Source organism: Diorhabda sublineata, chromosome 3 (genome assembly GCF_026230105.1).
Source record: "Diorhabda sublineata isolate icDioSubl1.1 chromosome 3, icDioSubl1.1, whole genome shotgun sequence".
NCBI lineage: Eukaryota > Metazoa > Arthropoda > Insecta > Coleoptera > Chrysomelidae > Diorhabda > Diorhabda sublineata.
In genome coordinates this window covers 12,666,594-12,685,952 of record NC_079476.1, presented here as the reverse complement: position 1 = coordinate 12,685,952, position 19,359 = coordinate 12,666,594, and the positions used below count along the sequence as shown (strand labels likewise).

At 34.0% G+C, this 19,359-nt stretch overlaps 1 protein-coding gene across 1 annotated transcript in view; it reads right to left on the bottom strand.

Moving 5' to 3' along the window:
- LOC130440979 (neurobeachin) overlaps positions 1-19,359 on the bottom strand; it is a 747,233-nt gene that overhangs the window by 301,009 nt on the left and 426,865 nt on the right. The window contains exons 9-10 of the mRNA XM_056774400.1: positions 16,244-16,390; positions 8,920-9,048 (exon numbers count right to left, since the gene is read on the bottom strand). Coding sequence (XP_056630378.1) covers positions 8,920-9,048; positions 16,244-16,390 — 276 coding nt within the window. The remainder of the gene's footprint in view (positions 1-8,919; positions 9,049-16,243; positions 16,391-19,359) is intronic.

Here is a 19,359-nt window from a genome sequence, read left to right as displayed (position 1 = left end):
TAAATTCGTGATTTTTCAATTTAATAATATAACTACCACTCAAATAATAATGAAATATTTTGTAAGAAAAATATTTTCAGGATATAATACATAATTTGAGAATGATGAAAAATTTATTCTTTTTGGCGATTATTTCTGAAAAAGTTTTCAAAACCTGATAGTTAGGTGAGTGTCTAAAGCTGTGCGAATAAAGTTTTTCCAGAGGATAAAATTATCGAATCTAGATAAATATTTTTGAAAACAAGTTATTGGACAAAATAATCATTGGTGAAGAGCTTGGTTGTAGGTAATAATACAATTTTGTAAAAAGAATACCCAAACACCGATATAGAGGACGCGGAAACAGAATATAAAACAACAAAAATATTGTGAATGGGAATATACCAGAAGTTACCAACATAAAAATAGAAATGTACAGATACAGTAAGAAAAAGGTGACAAAACTGATTTTGAAATAGAAGAATAACGATTGCTTAGATTGCAAGTGAAAATGAAAGGATATTAGAAACAAGATTTAGAGACCAAACAGGACACTTACATAGATCACAAAGCGTCTTTAAATCATCTATATAACGTTAAAAATAAAACAAATTTCTAAAACACAAGAAAAGAATATACCTTTGCTTCATAAATTTTGAAAAAGCATTTGACGTAAAACCAAGTGCAATAGTGTCAAGAGACCTAACCAATTGTACCCTCTACACCAAAATATTTTGATAAAAACTGAAATAAGTTGAAACATCAATTTCTATCTGTTTTTCAAAAATTATTTAAAAAAAACTAATTTTAAAACCTAGAGAGAGCTAATATCAGAACATTTAGAATCACAAATATATAAAAAAATCTAGAAAATAAAAATATAAAGAAATATATAAAATAATTCTCAGTGACAAGAATTCTCTGCAGTCGGTGGGGATGTGCTTATCAGTCACAGGAACTTGACTCGGCAGAAGTTCGGCAGACAGGACGACCTTCTGACGACATCAAATAGCCGTGAGTAAGTTTCGTGTGGTTGATGCAAAGTCTTCTTATTGTCACAGCTTCTCTCCTATTCAAAAAGTTTAGGGAAATGTGAGAAGTAGATGGGTGGATGTGAGTAATGCTGTAGTACTCTTGCTCCATGTATCGCGCCAAGATTTTTTAATGAGATGTTTGAAGTTAATCTTCAGATCATTGGCCAGCTGAACTGGGATTTCAGGATGATTCTTTGTGGCTTCTTTGGCATGGCGATCGGCACATTCGTTTCCAGCAATTCCAGTGTGCGATGGAAGCCAGATGAAAGAGACTGTTATATCAAGAGCAATGAGGATTTGGTAGATGTCATGAATGTTTTGGACTATTGGATGGTTGGTGAATATGGTTGTGATTGACTGTATGGATGAAAGAGAGTCAGTACATATGACGATACGTTTATGGGGGGGAGAAATATATTTGAAAGCTTGAAGGATACTGTATAATTCACCAGTGTAAACACTACACTTCGAGGGTTAGCGGAAAGAACTTATGAGTTCGTGGTTTCTAGTGACTGCGCAACCCACACCGGATTCAGCTTTGGAGGCATCCGTATAGAGAATTAGGTCGAAGGATTTTTTATGCAGAATTTTCAAGAATGCTTTCTCTACAAAAAAGCTAGGGGATTCGTGTTTTTGAAGAAGGTTAGTGAGGTATCTACTATGGGAATATTTTTTATCCAAGGGGGAGAAGAAGGCAAAGAAAGTATAAAGGTCAACGAGAGGTTGGTATTTTGGAGTAGAGGTGCGAGCAATTGAGGGACTGAATTTACAGTTCTTCGTGAGTTGATAGGTACGGAAGTGGTGGTAAGTAGTATATGGACAGGATTATAAGGATTGGAAGACACTTTAGCAGTATATGACAGGAAAAGACATTGTCGTCTTAAGGATTGTGGTGGCTCATTAGCTTCAACATTGACACTAGCGGCGGGGCTTTAGCGAAAGGCGCCAAGGGTTTTAGACTTGGAAGCGGACATATACATAAAACAACCATAGTCAAGCTTTGAGCGTATGAGAGCTCAAAGAGAACTTTTAGCAGTATAGATTCATTGAAGCCCCATTGAAGGTGGCTAAGGGTTTTAATTATGTTCAGCCTCTTTAGGCAAATACCTTTTACATTATGAATATGGTGATTCCAGTTGAGTCGAGTATCAAAAGTCATACCAAGGATTTTGCACTGATTCACAATACGTAGAGGGGAGTTATCAAAGAAAATTTGAGGTGAGTGAATAGATGTTCTTCGAGAGAATTTTATCAGCATGGATTTTTTTCGGGAAAATGATAATCCTAGGTAGGGGGATCTCTCTTGTAGTAGATTTATTGCGTTTGGGGGCAGTTGGCATGTAGAGGGGACGTATTTACCATGGCAATAAATGATTAGGTCATCAGCGTATTGGACATATTTTACGGGAGATGGGAAGTTGTCACATAGCTCATTTATTGTGAGGATGAATAAAGTAGAGCTTAATACTGAACCTTGAGGGATGCCAGTATTTTGTGGATGAGGAAAGGAGAGCTTACCGTTTGCGGAAACCCTGAAAATTCTATCAGTTAGGAAATTATGGATGAATGATAATATGTTACCATGTAGATTGTACTGAGTAAGTTCATTCAGTATTGCACTTCTGGAGTCAAAAGCGCCTTCAATGTCGAGAATAGTTGCAATGACTTCCTGATGGTTATTTATGCAGAAGAGATATTTGTTTGCAAGAGAACAAGGTTGTCATATGTTGATCGATTACGTCTAAAACCCGATTGTGCGTCGGAAATAAGTTTGTATTTTTCGAGGAACCATTGGAGTCTTCTAATGATTATTTTTTCAAGGAGTTTGCAAGTAGAGCAAGTGAGTGAGATTGGACGTAAAGACTTAGGGGATGATATGGATTTACCTGCTTTTTTAATTGGAATGATTATAAAGTTGCGCCATACATCAGAGAACTGGTGAGTATTCCAAATAATGTTATAGATGTCAAGGAGCTTGGAGAGGGACGAGTCGGATAGTTTTTTGAGAAATATATTTAGGACATCATTATTACCAGCAGCAGAATTTTTGCAGGACGATATCACGAATTTAGTTCATTCAAATTAATAGGAGCATTGACAGAGGCAATATCGAGAGGATTTAGCTGGAGTGTGGAGGAGGGCTGAATATGTGAGTTATGAAAATCGGATGCCGGATTATAGATACTGAAATTTTCTTCAAAGTGTTGAGCGAGTGTGTCAGAGATTTTTTGGCTGTCGGTGATAAGCAGATCGTTAGATAATAAAGAAGGAATATATTAGTTTTTTTGCCTTGGATTTGTGCAATTTTTTTCCAAACTTGACTGGGGTATGTATTGTGGGTAAGGGATGAAGTATAACTTTGCCAAGCAGATTTCTTAATTTGCTTGACACTAAATTTAGCTTTAGCTTTAAGTCTTTTATGTATAATAAGTATAATAAGGTTTTCTTGTATTTTGTGACGTTTAAACCTATTAAGAGCATGTTTTGATTCACGTATGGCATTCGCACAATCCGGACTCCACCATGGAACAGCCCTACATGCCGAGGAAAAGACCGTTTTACCAATGTGAACCTCGGCAGCCGCAAGTATGCTCTTAGTGAACATATCTAGCGTATAGTTTATATTCGTAGAAATGATCAAAGATGATAAGTATGCTTCGGAGAGAGAGGTAAACTCAGGCCAGTTTGCATTTTTATTATTCATATCCGTAACAACCAGATATGTATTTATCTCCGAAGTAAGAATATCGTGGATGATTTTATCAATAAACATGATGGGTGTATAAAGATCAATAACGAACACAAGCGCGCAACTTATCAAGTGAAACACTACTTTCATCTAATGTATGTCTCACCATTCCACATAACGTACGACATAAGTAACTTGAACACGTCGGCTCTAAACTGACCTCTGCAATTTCTTAGTTAAGAATAATCACTATCAACTTCGATTATAAAATATGTTTAGTTTCAAGAGATAACTACATTAGAGTCAAATATCTTTAAAACCCACAATCGACTTTTATGTACATAGAAGGAAGAGCTGGTCAACTTAGTACAGCCAAAGTGTATACCCGTGATATAATGAAACAATTGCAGCTCTTATCTATTATCGATACACAGACCCACCTTCAACCTCCAAATAAAGACCAATGTACTAAAGCAAAAAAGAGAATTATGTAACAACTGAAGCTGTCGGAAGAAAAAGATGCCGAAATCGAATGTTTCCTCACAACATCTCAGTAATTCTTAACTGAACAATTTCACCTTTAATTTACTTCAACAAAATATTACCCAGAAATTGCCCCAAAATGCTCATACATGTAACTTCTCCAACGATTATTTGCTTTCAAGGAACTAACTTGAAATACCCCATACGAAGCAATGCAAATTTAGAAGCTATACTAATTTCTTATAAAAACTAGACATCACTAAAATTTCCAGGCAAGTTCCATGTGATTCCAGGTGATTTTTACAACCACAATACTATTTGGGGATCAACAGGCTTCAACGCGAAAGGCAGAATAATAAAAAACATCCTAGATGCATATATATATATATATATATATATATATATATATATATATATATATTTCCTGGGATACTATGCCGTATTTGTATGGAAGAGACTATAAGATCCGCGATCTTGCCATCATTAGACAATTTAATTGATTTGGAATCTAAAAGTCATGAATTTTTTGCAACTAAGCAGGATTGCCGAGTCTTTAACAATATCACAAAAGCTTTCGATCCCACATTGCGGCATCAAAACTATTCATTCATAATTCGTACTATTTTCATGTCCTAGCATCACTTTAACCTTAAAACAACAAACTAACTAAGCCCTAATGAGTACAAGCCTTTGTCTGATTGCTATCAATGATATATTAAATCATCAATCTAAACTAGTGATTATGATCTGGTAATATTCTTCAAGAGGAAGAACATCCACTCGAGTCAGAAACACATCCAAGAAACTTGAAGCTATTTTTAGCTAAGAATACCAAATGAAGACTCTCTGTAGAAATACTTTGAGCTCATAATGGTCTCTAAGGAAACGAAGAAGCTGACTAAACGCACGACATGCAGTGATTAGTAAAACCACCTGGGAAGTACAAACGGTAGTGTACAACGATATAAAATCACTACTTACACCAAAAGTGCAAAAATTGTGGCAAAACGAGTGTGCAAATATCCCAATCGAAAATACGCGAGGGGAAACCGGGAGTAAAATCTCACTAAGCTTACTCATAGTTACTTAATTACGAAGGGGGAATACCCAAAATGTGAGTTATATCATTCTCTAACACCTTAGTCACGTCCATCTGTACCTCTTAGACTGATTCTTGTCTCATCAGTAAATAAAACTTGGCACTCATTTTCTAAATTCCATTCTAAATGTTGCCTTGCAAATCTTAGTTTAGCAACACGATGCTGCCTGATTAGCAAAGGTTCTCCAGGCTCTTCTGCTGTGTAGACCAGCATTCTGAAGGTGTCATCTTATTGATCTATCAGAGATATTTACATTTCGGACTTCTCGTAAAAGGCTGTTGAGTTCGACACTTGTCATTGACCGATTTCTTAATTAATTTAATTGCAAAAAACCGTCATCTCGAGGAGTTAAAACTGAAGGACGTCCTTGTCCAGGCCTCCTAGAATGTGAACCGGTCTCTCGAAATCTTTGATAACTTTGTACCTGTCCAACTAACTCGGCTATTCTTTCAACTTCGCGTTCACTTAACTGTCTATAGCTTTATTCATTTTTTGTTTAACTAGTTTCGACTTTAACACACATTGATCGACTCAAATTACTGCTGATAAGAAATTTTGCTAAATTTTATCGCTAACGTTTAAAATACTTTAACTTTTTGTAATAGAAAAAAAATAAACAGAAAAGATTAACATTTTAGGTTTTGATATTAAAATAAATGGTGGTGCGTTATTTATGGCCTAGAATTTATGTTGTATTTCCAATAGTTTGATATTCGACCAATACTTTTACATTCTATAAATAAGATACAATGATAAAATTGGTTCTTTTTTGGTCATTTACTGGTCACAAACAGATCAAACACTGCGTTCTGCAGCAGGTTTCAATTATAAAGAGTATAGCCTAATATAGATATCAACGTAAAATGTGAATAATGAATGTAATGTCAAAAACTGTCCACTGTATACTAATAAATTGAGAATATATGTAAAAAATTTTGGGAACTTTAATAAGGAATCGTTTTTTTCTCTACCAATATGTCAATAAAGCCCAAATTCGAATATAGATAAGATCTTCAAAAGTTTCTCGATGTAGAGCGTAGGACTCTATCTTATGAAAAAGCAGCCAAGATATTTAATGTACCAAAATCAACATTTAAATACAATAATTTACTGCATGTATTGAATGATCTAAGTTCTTGAGAAAAAAGGAGGAAGAAATACATATAATTTTGTTGTTCGATTATTTTATTCTATTCTAATAATTTCATTATTAACTTGCAGCTCATAAAAATTGATAAACAGATATAGGTACTCAGCTATTGCTTGGAAAAAATGTTCCACATTTACAGTTTTAAGGTTTAAATATATATATATATATATATATATATATATATATATATATATAAATGCATCTAAATGTTCTTGATTTTAGGTCTCTTCTGTTTTAAAATTAGTTTTTTTATAATTTTTGGGTGAGTAACTGTAATTGAATAGGACATATGTTTGATCACTTTTCTGATTTATTCATTCGAAGAATATTTAGCTAAAAGAAAAATTATAAGGCTCGGTCAAAATCTAACAATAAAAAATTTTTAACTGCTCAAATACTGGTCTGTTTATCCCAATCGATTTTCAGTAATTGTCATTTTGTGAAGTAGAATTGATTATAAACTCTCTAGACAGTGTGAACTTAGGATTCCTTTGAATAATGACTTTTGGAAGATATCGTTTTACTGAACAAAAGTAATGACAATGACTAAAAGAATGAGTTCAATATCTTTTTCACTTTTTCTTTCCATGTTAAATATTTGAGTTTGTTCTAATTCATTTGTGATCTATAACAGTTCTTACAATAGACAAGTCATGTTAAAATCATTACAAATTGGCATGCTTAAATAAATCCTATTACTTACGTCTATAATTAAATAAATAGATTCATTAGTATTGGAAAGAGTCAATACATGTGACATGGAATGAATCCTTTGAGTGTACTATAAACTGTTGTTTTTACCAAGAGGTTGGATACCAGTCTAATTGGATGAAGGTTTAACTTGTTTGCTTAAGTTATGGTTTTAATCCACTTAATCCACGCAACGGTCCTTGTAAGTTATAAGAAAGTTTAACACAAACCATGGGGCATCTACAGCAATTCGACTGGAGTCGCTTCTCGATGTCAGTACTAGAATTGGTTACTGATTCTCGTGATGGGACTCCCTAGGTCCAAATATATTCAAAGGTTGCCTATAAATCAGTACTTTGTTTCATCCAGAATAATTTAGATGAATCCCATAGATAATAAAGAAATTATTTGTATTTGGTAAAAATGTGTTTCTACCATGTTAGTTGCTTATCCAGCTTATATATTTGGAGTGGCTTCTAGGCATTTACCTTTGCAATATTTAATGCTTTTATAGGATCCTCGTATGCTGTAAACATGTCATCTGTAAATGTAGCTGTTTATACACCATTGTTGGTTGATAGATCTGCTGTGAAGGTGAGATAAAGCAGAAATTCCGGCAAACTATTTTGAGTAACTCTAGATGTCTAGAAATGTGATATTCTACTGACTATTTCCTTCGAAAAATTTAAGCCAACCAAAAAGCTGTAATATTTTATGTTTACCTAGCAACGATCAAATTTCAGCGATAATACTGCACTAGTGCAAATTATCGATAATTTGCACTAGTGCCAAATTTTCGTCTAGGATTAATAAACATCATTTGGTTTTAATTTTATATTTTAAGAAAAGGAACAATTATTGTTTATTTCAAATTAAATTTTTCTCAGGAAATAGTCTGCCAAAATGCCCTCTCGTGCATGTCAAATTGTCTCATAATTTAGTGACTCGTGCGCATTCGCGCACTCGACAAAATTAAATTATCGACAATTTGACATGCACTTGGGACATTAATATTGAATATTCATTTATTTCAGATTTTTAGTCAATTAGGGAGTGCTCATGTTCTCATCCAAATTGATGATTTCAGAATTATTGATTGCATTTTCTAGGTGTAGTTTTTCTAAAAATTCTCCTCTCATAAGTAACAGCCGTACAAGGTCTTCGCCCCTTCTGAATACTTTCCAGGTATAGTAGTAAAATTTGTGCCTTTCCATTGTAAAGGGAAAATTACTGAGGATATAAGCTACATATCTGATGGTTTTAGAACATCACTATTGTGATATAACAATTATACGATCGTACTCTGGGGTTTCAGTAGATTTAACTAATAGCGTCTGGTCAATGATTTTTCAATCGAAAGTACTAGCTGAAAGAGTGAAAAATCAAACAACTGAATATTCTCGAACATTGATTACAAATTTCTGCCAAACAATATTACTTTCTTACTAATAATCATGACCTTCTAATTTTTTGCAGCACAATATCAAAATAAATAAGTCACAAACACTCAAAGATAATACGTAACGTTATTATAATTTTTTTGTAATAATTGTGATGCTGTTTACATAGGACAAACTTCACAATGTAATATAAAATACCGATAATCAGCTAATAAGTTTATTAAATTCCAAACCTACTCAGTATATATAGGAGAGCTGAATAGAATGTACAATTTAATTGAAATAAAAACAAGCGTAACACTTTTCAATCAAATGGCTGGTGTAACGTAATATCAATAGATTCATTTAAACATAAACACGTGCAGAAATTAAAAAAAAAATACAAAATGCTTACGGAACGTGCATCTGTTGCAGTCAAAGGCAGAGGCATGCTAGATGCTGGTAACTGACTACTATTTTCACTCACCCTCTTGTGATTGTCTGGCAAATTTATATTGCATTCATTATCGAACCGAAACTGACTCTGAAAAAATATGGTGTTAATATCAAATGGAAATAAAATGTATGTTTACAATTAAACAATCGATTTATTTTTTTTATATAAGTGCTTCTTTCGATTCTGGCAAATAATTTTCAAGCATATACATAATAATAGTTAGCATCTATTTTTTCGATCTAAGATGAATTTAATAATACACAGGATGCAATCGTGAGTTCAATACATCTTTGGAAATACATTTCTTTATATCAGTGACGTTGCGGGAGAAACGGAATTTAGTTTAGTTAGAAACATGAAAGATTGGTTCTTCAAGCATTTAGTCTATTAAAGAAAATTTATTTTTTAATGTAGTCTTCTTCTGGTGTAACACACTTTCGACGCTCGCACCTTCTTTGTACCATTTAACAAACACGTTTTCTGAGGTCCTCAAAGTAAAGCCCCATTAGGAGCGATGAATTCAATTCAAATTTTTGTTAGACGAATGACATTTTTTTAAACAAAAAAAGTCACAAGAGGCCAAATCTGGAGAATATACCGTAGACTACAACAGTTCGTATTCTAATTTGAATAATTTGGCGGTGGGTGAGTAAGACGATGTGGTACTATGGTGGAATAGCCCCTTTTCTTTAAATTCGGCATCGAATCGGCCCAATAATTCGACATAGTATAGCCCTAAAATCGTTTTGCTCTTCGTCTTGACCACATTCGCGTGGGGAGGTTCTTGTTTCTACAATTCGAAAGTGTATTAATGTTTCCTCTATTGAGAAGTACACATAAATTCCCTCCTTGCCAAATAGTTGTTTCATGGATATGCTTGTTGTCTAGAGTAAGCAAATGTGGCACTTATCGCGCCGATAGCTTTTTCATGTCTTAAATTCGATGCAGAATATGAACCAAGCAATATTTTCGAATATATACCTTGAATCTGTGGTTTGCCAGTATGAGATTGTGGATCTTCCCATGGTAAACGTTTTCGGAGCTCCTTGACATGACTCACCAAAAGCCGACATGTCATCTTAGAACAAAAGTCATCATACACAAATCCGATGCTGCTAAAATTTCAAAGAGGTGTGCTACACGGTTGTAAATTGCTATAGCGATACTTTCGCCAACGGGCGATGAAGATAAATTCATATAGAACTGCCTTCGTATGTAACATAACATATTTTGTTAAAAATTACTACATCATTTTCGTCATAACCAATTATTGTGGAATGATTCGTGGAATAATCAATTATATTTTATGGTTCTATGTCTTTCATATCATTATTCAACGAAGACTGATATAACTTTGTAGTTTACACTCTATAACCAAGGTATGTGATGTTTCAGTAATTTAATCAATACAATGCAAATCGAGAATATAAATAATTCCGCTTTTATTAGTATTAAACAGGGTATAATCAATAAATTAAAATATTTTGGAACAGCCAAATGGAATGAATATGTTAATAAGTAAATGAGTTTATTACACATATTCTCTACATTGAACTAAAAACATAAGAAGTATGATTATTTCTTAATAATGTCAAAAAACAACGCCACGTCTTTTAACATTACTTAACACCTCAGGCGTAACTGATCTAATCGCAAGCGTGATTTATCTTTTTAAGTTAACTAAGTTAAGGGATTTACTTTTGTATACAATACTGTCGGAATATACCCACAATGGTTTCAGATCAGGAAATTGTGCCGCCGGCCATTCTATCAATACGATCCTCCCTATCCACCGATTTGGAAATATTGAGACTGTGCTTCATCTGAAACCATACTACATTCGCAGGAGCTTATAAGTTTTCTGGATCAGGATATAAGTTTCTCAAAGATGATACGACATTATTTTGAAGCAATTCCAAATATTTATCTCCATTCAAGTTGCCATCAATGAAAAAGGGAACTATGATATGATTTCTATCAATTCCTGTCCAAACATTAACTTTTTCGGGTTATTGCGCATGCTTTTCTCTTATCCAGTGAAGATTCTCATTAGACACATAACGCCAATTTTGACGATTGATATAACTGTGAAGTGTTAATGTCAGGCTGGCCATATGTCCCGGTTTGGCCGGGACAGTCCCGTTTTAAACCACTTTTTTGGCCGTCCCGTCGGTTTCCGAAAATAATCTACAATGTCCCGGTTTCAATAAAATAATGCTAAAAATAAATATTTTTACAAATCTAAGTAATAACTTATTTATCAACAGTTTCATCGTATCTCATAAAAGCTTACAGCAATTGGAATACAGTCAGTACAGTATTAAAAAGTGTACAAGTATTCATAGTTTCTGTGCTGCTTCGGGCATATTTGTGTGCAGCGACTGTACTTCGCCAAGAGCATAGCTTTTCTTGATGACTGTACCGCCGCGCCTGCGCAAGTCTGTGACAGCCGCCATTGCCAGTCAAGAGTTCTCGCTACTCACCAGCAGTCGCCAGTCTGGTCTGATGTATTAACTCTGTGTGTACAAGTACAGTCGTATACGTGTGCTCGGTTTTGTGAACTTCGTCTGTGTAAACTTGTGATTTGTAAGTGTCATATAGTAATGTGAATAATGTCTCTCTCAAAACATCAAAAACGGTTATGTGTATGTATGACGATTTGGAGAGAGAATTTAAGTTTATTAAAATTTATTAAAACTGACATTTCTACTACTGACAGATCAAAAGTAGTGTGCAAAACCTGTGGTGTCCATTTTTATGTCGCTCATGGAGAAAGAAATGATATTACTCAATATACAAAAACGAAAAAACATAAAGATGCTGAGAAAGCTACCAGCAGTTCTTCTACTTTGCAACATTTTATATTGAAAAAGGACACCGATGATAAAATTTCTGCACAAGAAGGCATCTTTGCTTATCATGCAGTTGTTCATGGACACAGTTTTAGGTCAAATGACTGTCTTTCCAAACTGATTAAAAACCTTTATGAGCCAAAATATTCATCCGGAAAGACCAAAAGTGAGGCAATCGTGTGTAATGTCTTGGCGCCGTTATCCATTGATGAAGTGGACCAAGAGATGAGATCTTGTGGGTCTGTTTCTCTCAGCATAGACGCCTCAAACAAAAAAGCAGAAAAATGTTTTCCTGTACTTGTTCGTTATTTTTTGCCATTATTTGGAGTCCACGTTAAAATTATTTCATTTTCGTCACTGCCTAATGAAGAATCTGAGACCCAGAGCAAAATGCTTGAGGAACTAGTGAAAAAAAAGTCTCAATGAAAAATTGGTGGCTATGTGTGCTGACAACACTAATACAAATTTTGGCGGGGCCGTTAGAAAAGGGAAGAATAATGTGTGGCGACACCTTCAACAAAGTCTAGGGAAAGAGATAATCGGAGAAGGGTGCGGTGCCCATGTAGTCCACAACTGCATTCAAACAGCTGTCGACACTCTGCCGTTTGATATTGAATGCTTCACCGTTAAAGTGTATAAATACTTTCACATTTAGACTGTTAGAACAGAAGAGCTGAAAGAATTTTGTCAGTTTATTGGAGTGGAATACTCAAATTTACTAGAGCATGGAAACGTTTTCTGTCCCTTGGCCCAGCTATTACACGTATTCTGAAGATATTTGAAGGCATGAAGTCCTACTTTCTCTCCCAGGACAAATTTCCATACTTTATAAGCCAGCTTTTTGAAAATCCATGTTTTAAGCCATGGCTGATGTCATGGCAGATTTCAACTTTCGAAGAAACCATTTTGAAGATAGAGAAAGATAATATCTCAGCTACGGAAGTTGCTTGGCGCACAAGCTCACTCAAAAGTGTGATGAAATCTAGAGAGGAAGAGGAATTTATTCCAACTAATGTGATAACACTAATATTAGACTTAGAGAAGGAAGGAGAACTGAATGTCCAAGACTTTAAAACAACTGTGAGAAAGTTTTACAAAACATGTGTTAACTACTTAGACAAATGGGAATCGAGTTTTGGTGGCGTACAAAACTTGCAGTGGATTTTACTACAAACAGTTCCGTCATGGTGCGATATCCAGACCAGCCTGTCTAATCTAAATGCTAAGCAGATAAAGGAAATATCTGAGGATCAAGCTGAAGAAACCAAACTCTTTGACCAGTGGCAGTGTGTAAAAGAGACTGTGTCTGAAAATATAAAGGAATGGAACAAAGTGGACAAAACAAAGGCTAAAACTCCTGTTGACGAGAGATGGAAGCAAATATTTTCAAAGCTTAATAGTGAGGACATTGCATATGATGCTATTTTGACAGTAGTTGAATTTGCAATGTGTTTGCCAGGAACCAGTGCTCCCGTAGAAAGAGTTTTTTCTATTATGAAAAATTTGTGGACATCTGAAAAATCACGTCTTGATGTTATGACAATGAGTTCAATGTTGATGGTTCGAGTAAATTTTAAATACACTTGTGACCAGTTTTACGAGATGCTTTTGAAAAACAAAAATGTATTGAGACAGATAAGTTCTTCCCAAAAGTACTTTTGGTATGATAAAGATAAAGCTGATGAGCAGGCTGGACCCTCAAACAGACTAGGGGGTCCAACAGACAAACAAAGTTTTTATCTCAACAGACTTTCCATGTGTAGCCAAAGTTACAAATATTACTAAATAATTAAATGCAAACTATAAGTTTTATCTACAGTGGGAACAATAAATTGGAAGAAAATAAATAACTAGTTTTGATTCTAATGTAAACCGCCCTAATTAATTACGATCACCTACCTAATACCATTGATTTTAAATTCTTATTTTGTCCATATAATAGCCTCCGTCAAATATTTTAATGTATGAAATTTGTTTTTTGGAATAAGTTACAGACTGAGAAATATTTATATAGCTTTTTACTTTGTTTGTACAAATAAGAATCAAAGATCAACGACGGTATTATGTAGGTGACTGCATTTATGGTGTTACTGGTTTACCTTTAGGTTTTCGGACTACACAGGACACCCCCCCCCCCGAAGTACTGCAATGTCCCGGTCCAGAGACTAGGACATTAACCCTAGTTAATGTTCTCTCATCACAAAACAAAACATATTCTTATAGAATCACATTGTTATGTAACATTGCCATCGTTTCTTCTATTGTCTTCCATGAACTCCTCAGCTGATATCATTTTATAGGAATGCATTTTATATTCTTTTAATAATCGAAAAATTGATGCGAGTCAAATCAAAATTACTTAACAAAATTCAAACGATAATAGCAGTGACACTAATCACTACGGTCTTGCAGGCAGATAACAAGTTTAAAAGAAAATAAACGAAACTTTTGTTGTATTTTTGTTTAATGCATATCAGTAAAAAGGAACGCAATATAAAGAGTATGGGAAATAAGTACTGAGTGTAATGTAACGAATTTGTGAAATGAAATATTTCTTTTTTAATGTTTATTTTTGTAATAAATCTGAAAAATATTTCCGAAACAGTTGAAGATAAGCATAGGACATTGTATATGAATATTTCTGAAGAATCCAAAATATAAATAATATACAGGGGATTGCATTTAAAATAAGAAAATTGGTATTGGCTTCTGACATAAGAAATATCCTGTATAATTTTTTTGGAAAAAATGCGCTTTTGAAAGTACAAATCGAGTGCCTAAGCGTTTTCCCCAGCACGCCTCATTTATTTATAAACAAATTCATACCATTTGGCAGTTGCACACCGGTTATTTTTTCCATCTCCTTATCTTCAATATTGCTTTTCTCATAGTAAACAATCCTCATTAATACTATATTTTTTGTCGAAATTTCACACTTATTCAATACTGTTTTTCTCCAAATAAATAAATAATTTCGTCTATACTATCAGCTTTACCATCAAAAATTCTAAACAAATAGTTGTTTAGATCAAATTTGGGACATCAGGTAGTAGTTTATCTCATTTTAGTTTTTGTGACGTATTCATTTACAAATGAATTTAAATCATTTTTGAGCTTTTTAGGAAATCCTTAGCTAATGCCTAGAATCATTCTCCTCGTGAAATCTTTTCGAGCAGTAGTAGATCTGGAACATTTTTCAACTGGCAAAGAGCCAAAAGTTGCATGGAGCTACGACGAAGCGGTATGGAGTCTGTAAAGGTGTATAACTTAGAGCTTTGTTCAATATTGCTCTACAAGGTTCGATGAATGCGCTAGCGCATTGTAGTGGTAGGACAGCCTATCCACTAACCACTTGTCCAACACGCCCTGGTAGCTTTCTTCTGACTTTGTAACGAGAAGTTATCGTCTGATCTCTCAGAATAGAGTCGTAGTGAACAACACCCTCATAATAAAATAGTCAACACTATTTTCACTTTCTTAGACTATGATGTGATTTTTGGTCTTGGCGATTCAGAATGCTTCCACTGTAAAGACTGCTGCTTTGTTTCTGCGCTATAGCTTTGAACCCCTAATAACCGTAGTTTATTTAAGATTAAAACAAAATTTGATACAAATATTCAATATTCCGTAATTTTTCACAATAAAATACACAATCGAAAAAAAACACTACCAAACAACGCAGCCAATGAAAGAGTTGGAAATAGAATATGTTACTGTTTGGCGGCGACCCAAAACTTAATCTTCATCGCCTACAAAGATAGAGTAGCGGATATACGCACGCAGGCTCAACCTCATGCACACATATAAAACCGCCAAAGTGATATCCATCTACAGTATAATGTAGGCATTCCTGTATCTTCAAGTTTTTTGATAATTTGAGCTTTGAAGGTCCAAGTTTCCACTCTCATGTCTTTCCTTCATCACTTTCTGAAATACAAACTGAGAATATAGATTAAGTAACTGTGTAGAAAGAACGCAGCCTTGACGAACTACCTTTGAATTTCGATTTCGTCTGTCTCCATGTCCTCAAGACGCACTACTGCCGTATGATTGTACATAATAGATATTTTTGATTAATCTTATATCGCTTAGATCTAATAGTTGTTAAATTCTCAATAGGTTTATCGTGTTGGACTTTATCAAAGGCCTTCTGGAAATCAATGAAACAGACATAAACATTTTTGTTGTATTCTCTGCACTTCTTTAGTAGTACTGTGATAGCGGATAATGCTCCTTTAGTTCTTAATCCTTCTCTAAAGCCAAACTGCGTTTCATCTAGTTCTTCTTCACATTTTCGATATATTTTCTGCTGATTATTTTCAAGAGTAGTTTTAGTGTGTGGCTCATGAAAATGATCATCCGATATTCGTCACAGGATTTAGAGATATAACAACATTCTCAAGAAAAATTATTCAAACAATAGTACTTACTTTATATCCTGGCCCTAATCTATGCATGGCGCATATTTGATGAGTTGTTAATGCCTCACTGAACAGATAGATTGCTGACATTTGACCACAAAAGACTCGTTCTTCATCTAATTCTGGCGTTGCACCGATGTAACACTTATCAAATACCTGTTTCAAAAGATGCATTGCTGTATTAATCGCTAATACTTAATCAGTCTAGAAAGGTTTGAATATAAAGAGCGACCACATTGAACGATACTTTTGTTGAAAACAGAATTATAATTTAAATTTATGGTATTTTTCAACATTGAATAATGAGACCATAACTTTGATGATTTCCATTGGCATTGGCTTGAATTTTCCGAGAAATTTGCAACAAGAACATTTTCCGTGCAATTTTCGATTTTTTTACTGTCACACGAATCTAAAAAATCGCAACCTTTCGGATGTTGTGATGAAACTACCGTTTAAAAAGCATTGTTCTTTTTCACACGCTTTTAGGCGTATGTATAATTTGTAATTTCACGTATTTACTAGGATATATTGAAAAATTCTTAGCCTACTATAGAACCAAACAAAATTTCAATGTTAAAATATTTTATTACTCAACATCTTAATTGGATACATTTATTACAGCGAACTTGCAACGTCTCTAGGCCTTTAAAAAAATTTTTCTTCTTGCTCTGCAAACCACGCCTCCACAGCTTTTATTGCCTCCTCGTTGGAAGAAAATTTACATTTTTTTTAAGTTAAAAAAAGAGATGAGTCGGACGAAACCAAATCTGGTGAATAAAGGGGTGTTCTAGTAATTCAAACCCTAAATCACGAATTTTTTGCATGGCAACATGATATTTGTGTGCAGGGGCGTTGTCCTGTAAAAACAAAACACATTTGGATAGCTTTCTGCGTATTTCTCTTTAATTTTTTCCCGTAGAGTGGTCAATAATGTCGAATAGTAATCTCCAGTTATTGTTCTACCCTTATCAAAAAAATCAATCATGATTACTCCATGGCAATACCAAAAAACTGAAACAAGAACTTTTCCAGCACAGAAACTGGCCTTCCCGATCGGTTTTCATCTTCAATGGAAAATTTACCTTTTTTGAAGCTTGCAGTCCAATTTTTCATAGTCGCATACGAAGGACATTAATCACCAAGGGTATTAAGCATATCTTCGTAAATCTACTTACTCCTTAACCCTTTCAAATACAGGTACTTCACTTAATTTCAGGTAACGCTGGTTTACTTTTTTGACGTCAAACTTTACACTGACACTGAGTTATTATTCGTTGCTATGGTAACGCAATATTTTGTTTATGCATGGAACTGGTCTAGGCTAACTAGGTATCAATACATCCTCGTATATAAGTTTTCAAATGCCTAATTTGAATGGCGGTCGTAGATAAGGATGGATTAGTGTGATAAAGCTCACTACCTCCATTGTTCTTTGAGATATCAATTTGAAAATTTGAGGGTTACAGCCATCATTAGTGTTCAAATTTTCAAATTATTCACCATCTTATGTTCCAGAATGCTGTACTATATCAAAGTTACATTTTCTAAATGAAAGACCCTAAATTTAAATGCGGGATATTTTATTATAAGTTACAAACAATTCTCATTAAAATCGTAACCAGTTCAATACCCTGTGCAATGTAAGAGAAATTAAAGAATTAAGATGTCTAGCGGCCAAAGCATTCGTATGTAAAGTAGTAAAAATTCTGGAAAAGTATTTATTTCGTTAGAATTCATACATCTGATACAGAGTGAATCAAAATACTAATACATTATTTTCTCGGTTTATCAAATGGATCATTTTATGAGAGTATGGAAAAGTATGAGTTCTTAAGATATTGTGTTTTCTCTGTGCAAAACAATGATTATTCCAATCATTTGAGAATTAATTGTGAGTTGGCTATGATTTATTTGTTCATAAATTAATATTTGACAATAACAATAACATGACAATAGGTACATTATTGTTGTTTTATTTAGCGGTTTGGTACATTTTTTGGTGTTTTGAAGAATTTGATGTAGGGGAAAAACCATTTTCACTAGTGATGAAATGATAGATATGATCTAGATATTGGAAGATTGCAATAAAAATGCCTCACTGCCTCACTATCAGCAAGAGTATACCATGAACGTTTTCCTGAATTTATTGAGCGGTTCAATCACACGGGTTCAATTAATTATAAAAGCATGAACAATTAGGAACTTCTATTATAGAAGAAAATGAAATTAATGTTTTGCTGGCAGCTACTGAAAACCCACACATGTATAAGGAGTATTTTCTGCGAACAAGAACTGAGCTACTACAGTGTGCAAAGAATCCTTGATTAATACAAAATGCACCCATATCACATTAATTGCAACAGGAATTAACTGAAGTTGATTTTGAAACCAGACTAGCATTTTTTAGGTGGGCTTTACGAAAATTTATGCAACAGAAAGACTTTTTCGACTACATTCTATTTGGAAATGGCGTCACGTTTAATAGAAATACTAGTATTAAAAGACAAAACTTTCACTATTCACCAACTAATCCATATCACATAGTGACACATAACCATATCTAGTAGGACCATATTTTTTGAGGAACATTTAAATGCTGAGATTTAAATTTTTTACTAAGCCAATTACTTCTTTTATTGGAAGAAGTCCCACTTAGTACACGTTGAAAAATTTGGTTTTTACATGATAGTGAGCCTGCTCACGGTAATCAATTAATTAATGGTCAATTTAATGAACTATTTCCTGGAATATGGATCGGAAAAATGGTCCTGTGCAGTGGCCACCAAGGCCACCAGATTTCAATAAAATAGAGTCATTTTTCTGGGATCCCTTTAAGAATATCCAATAACAAGACATGACATGATGGAGAGAATACGGAATGAATTTAGGAATAATTCTATATAAATGCTTCGTAATATGGGCAACTCTTTCAAGCATGCATAGATGTCTTAGCAGGTCATTTCGAACGCCTATTATCATTATCAAGATGTGCACGTATACTGAAGTAAATGGGATAGTTTTTTGATGTTTCGTTCCTGTAATTATTTGAAATATACTAGTTTTTTCTCTCTATTTGCAGTTCAACCTCTACTGTATCAAACAGCAATGATAGAAGTCTGTTT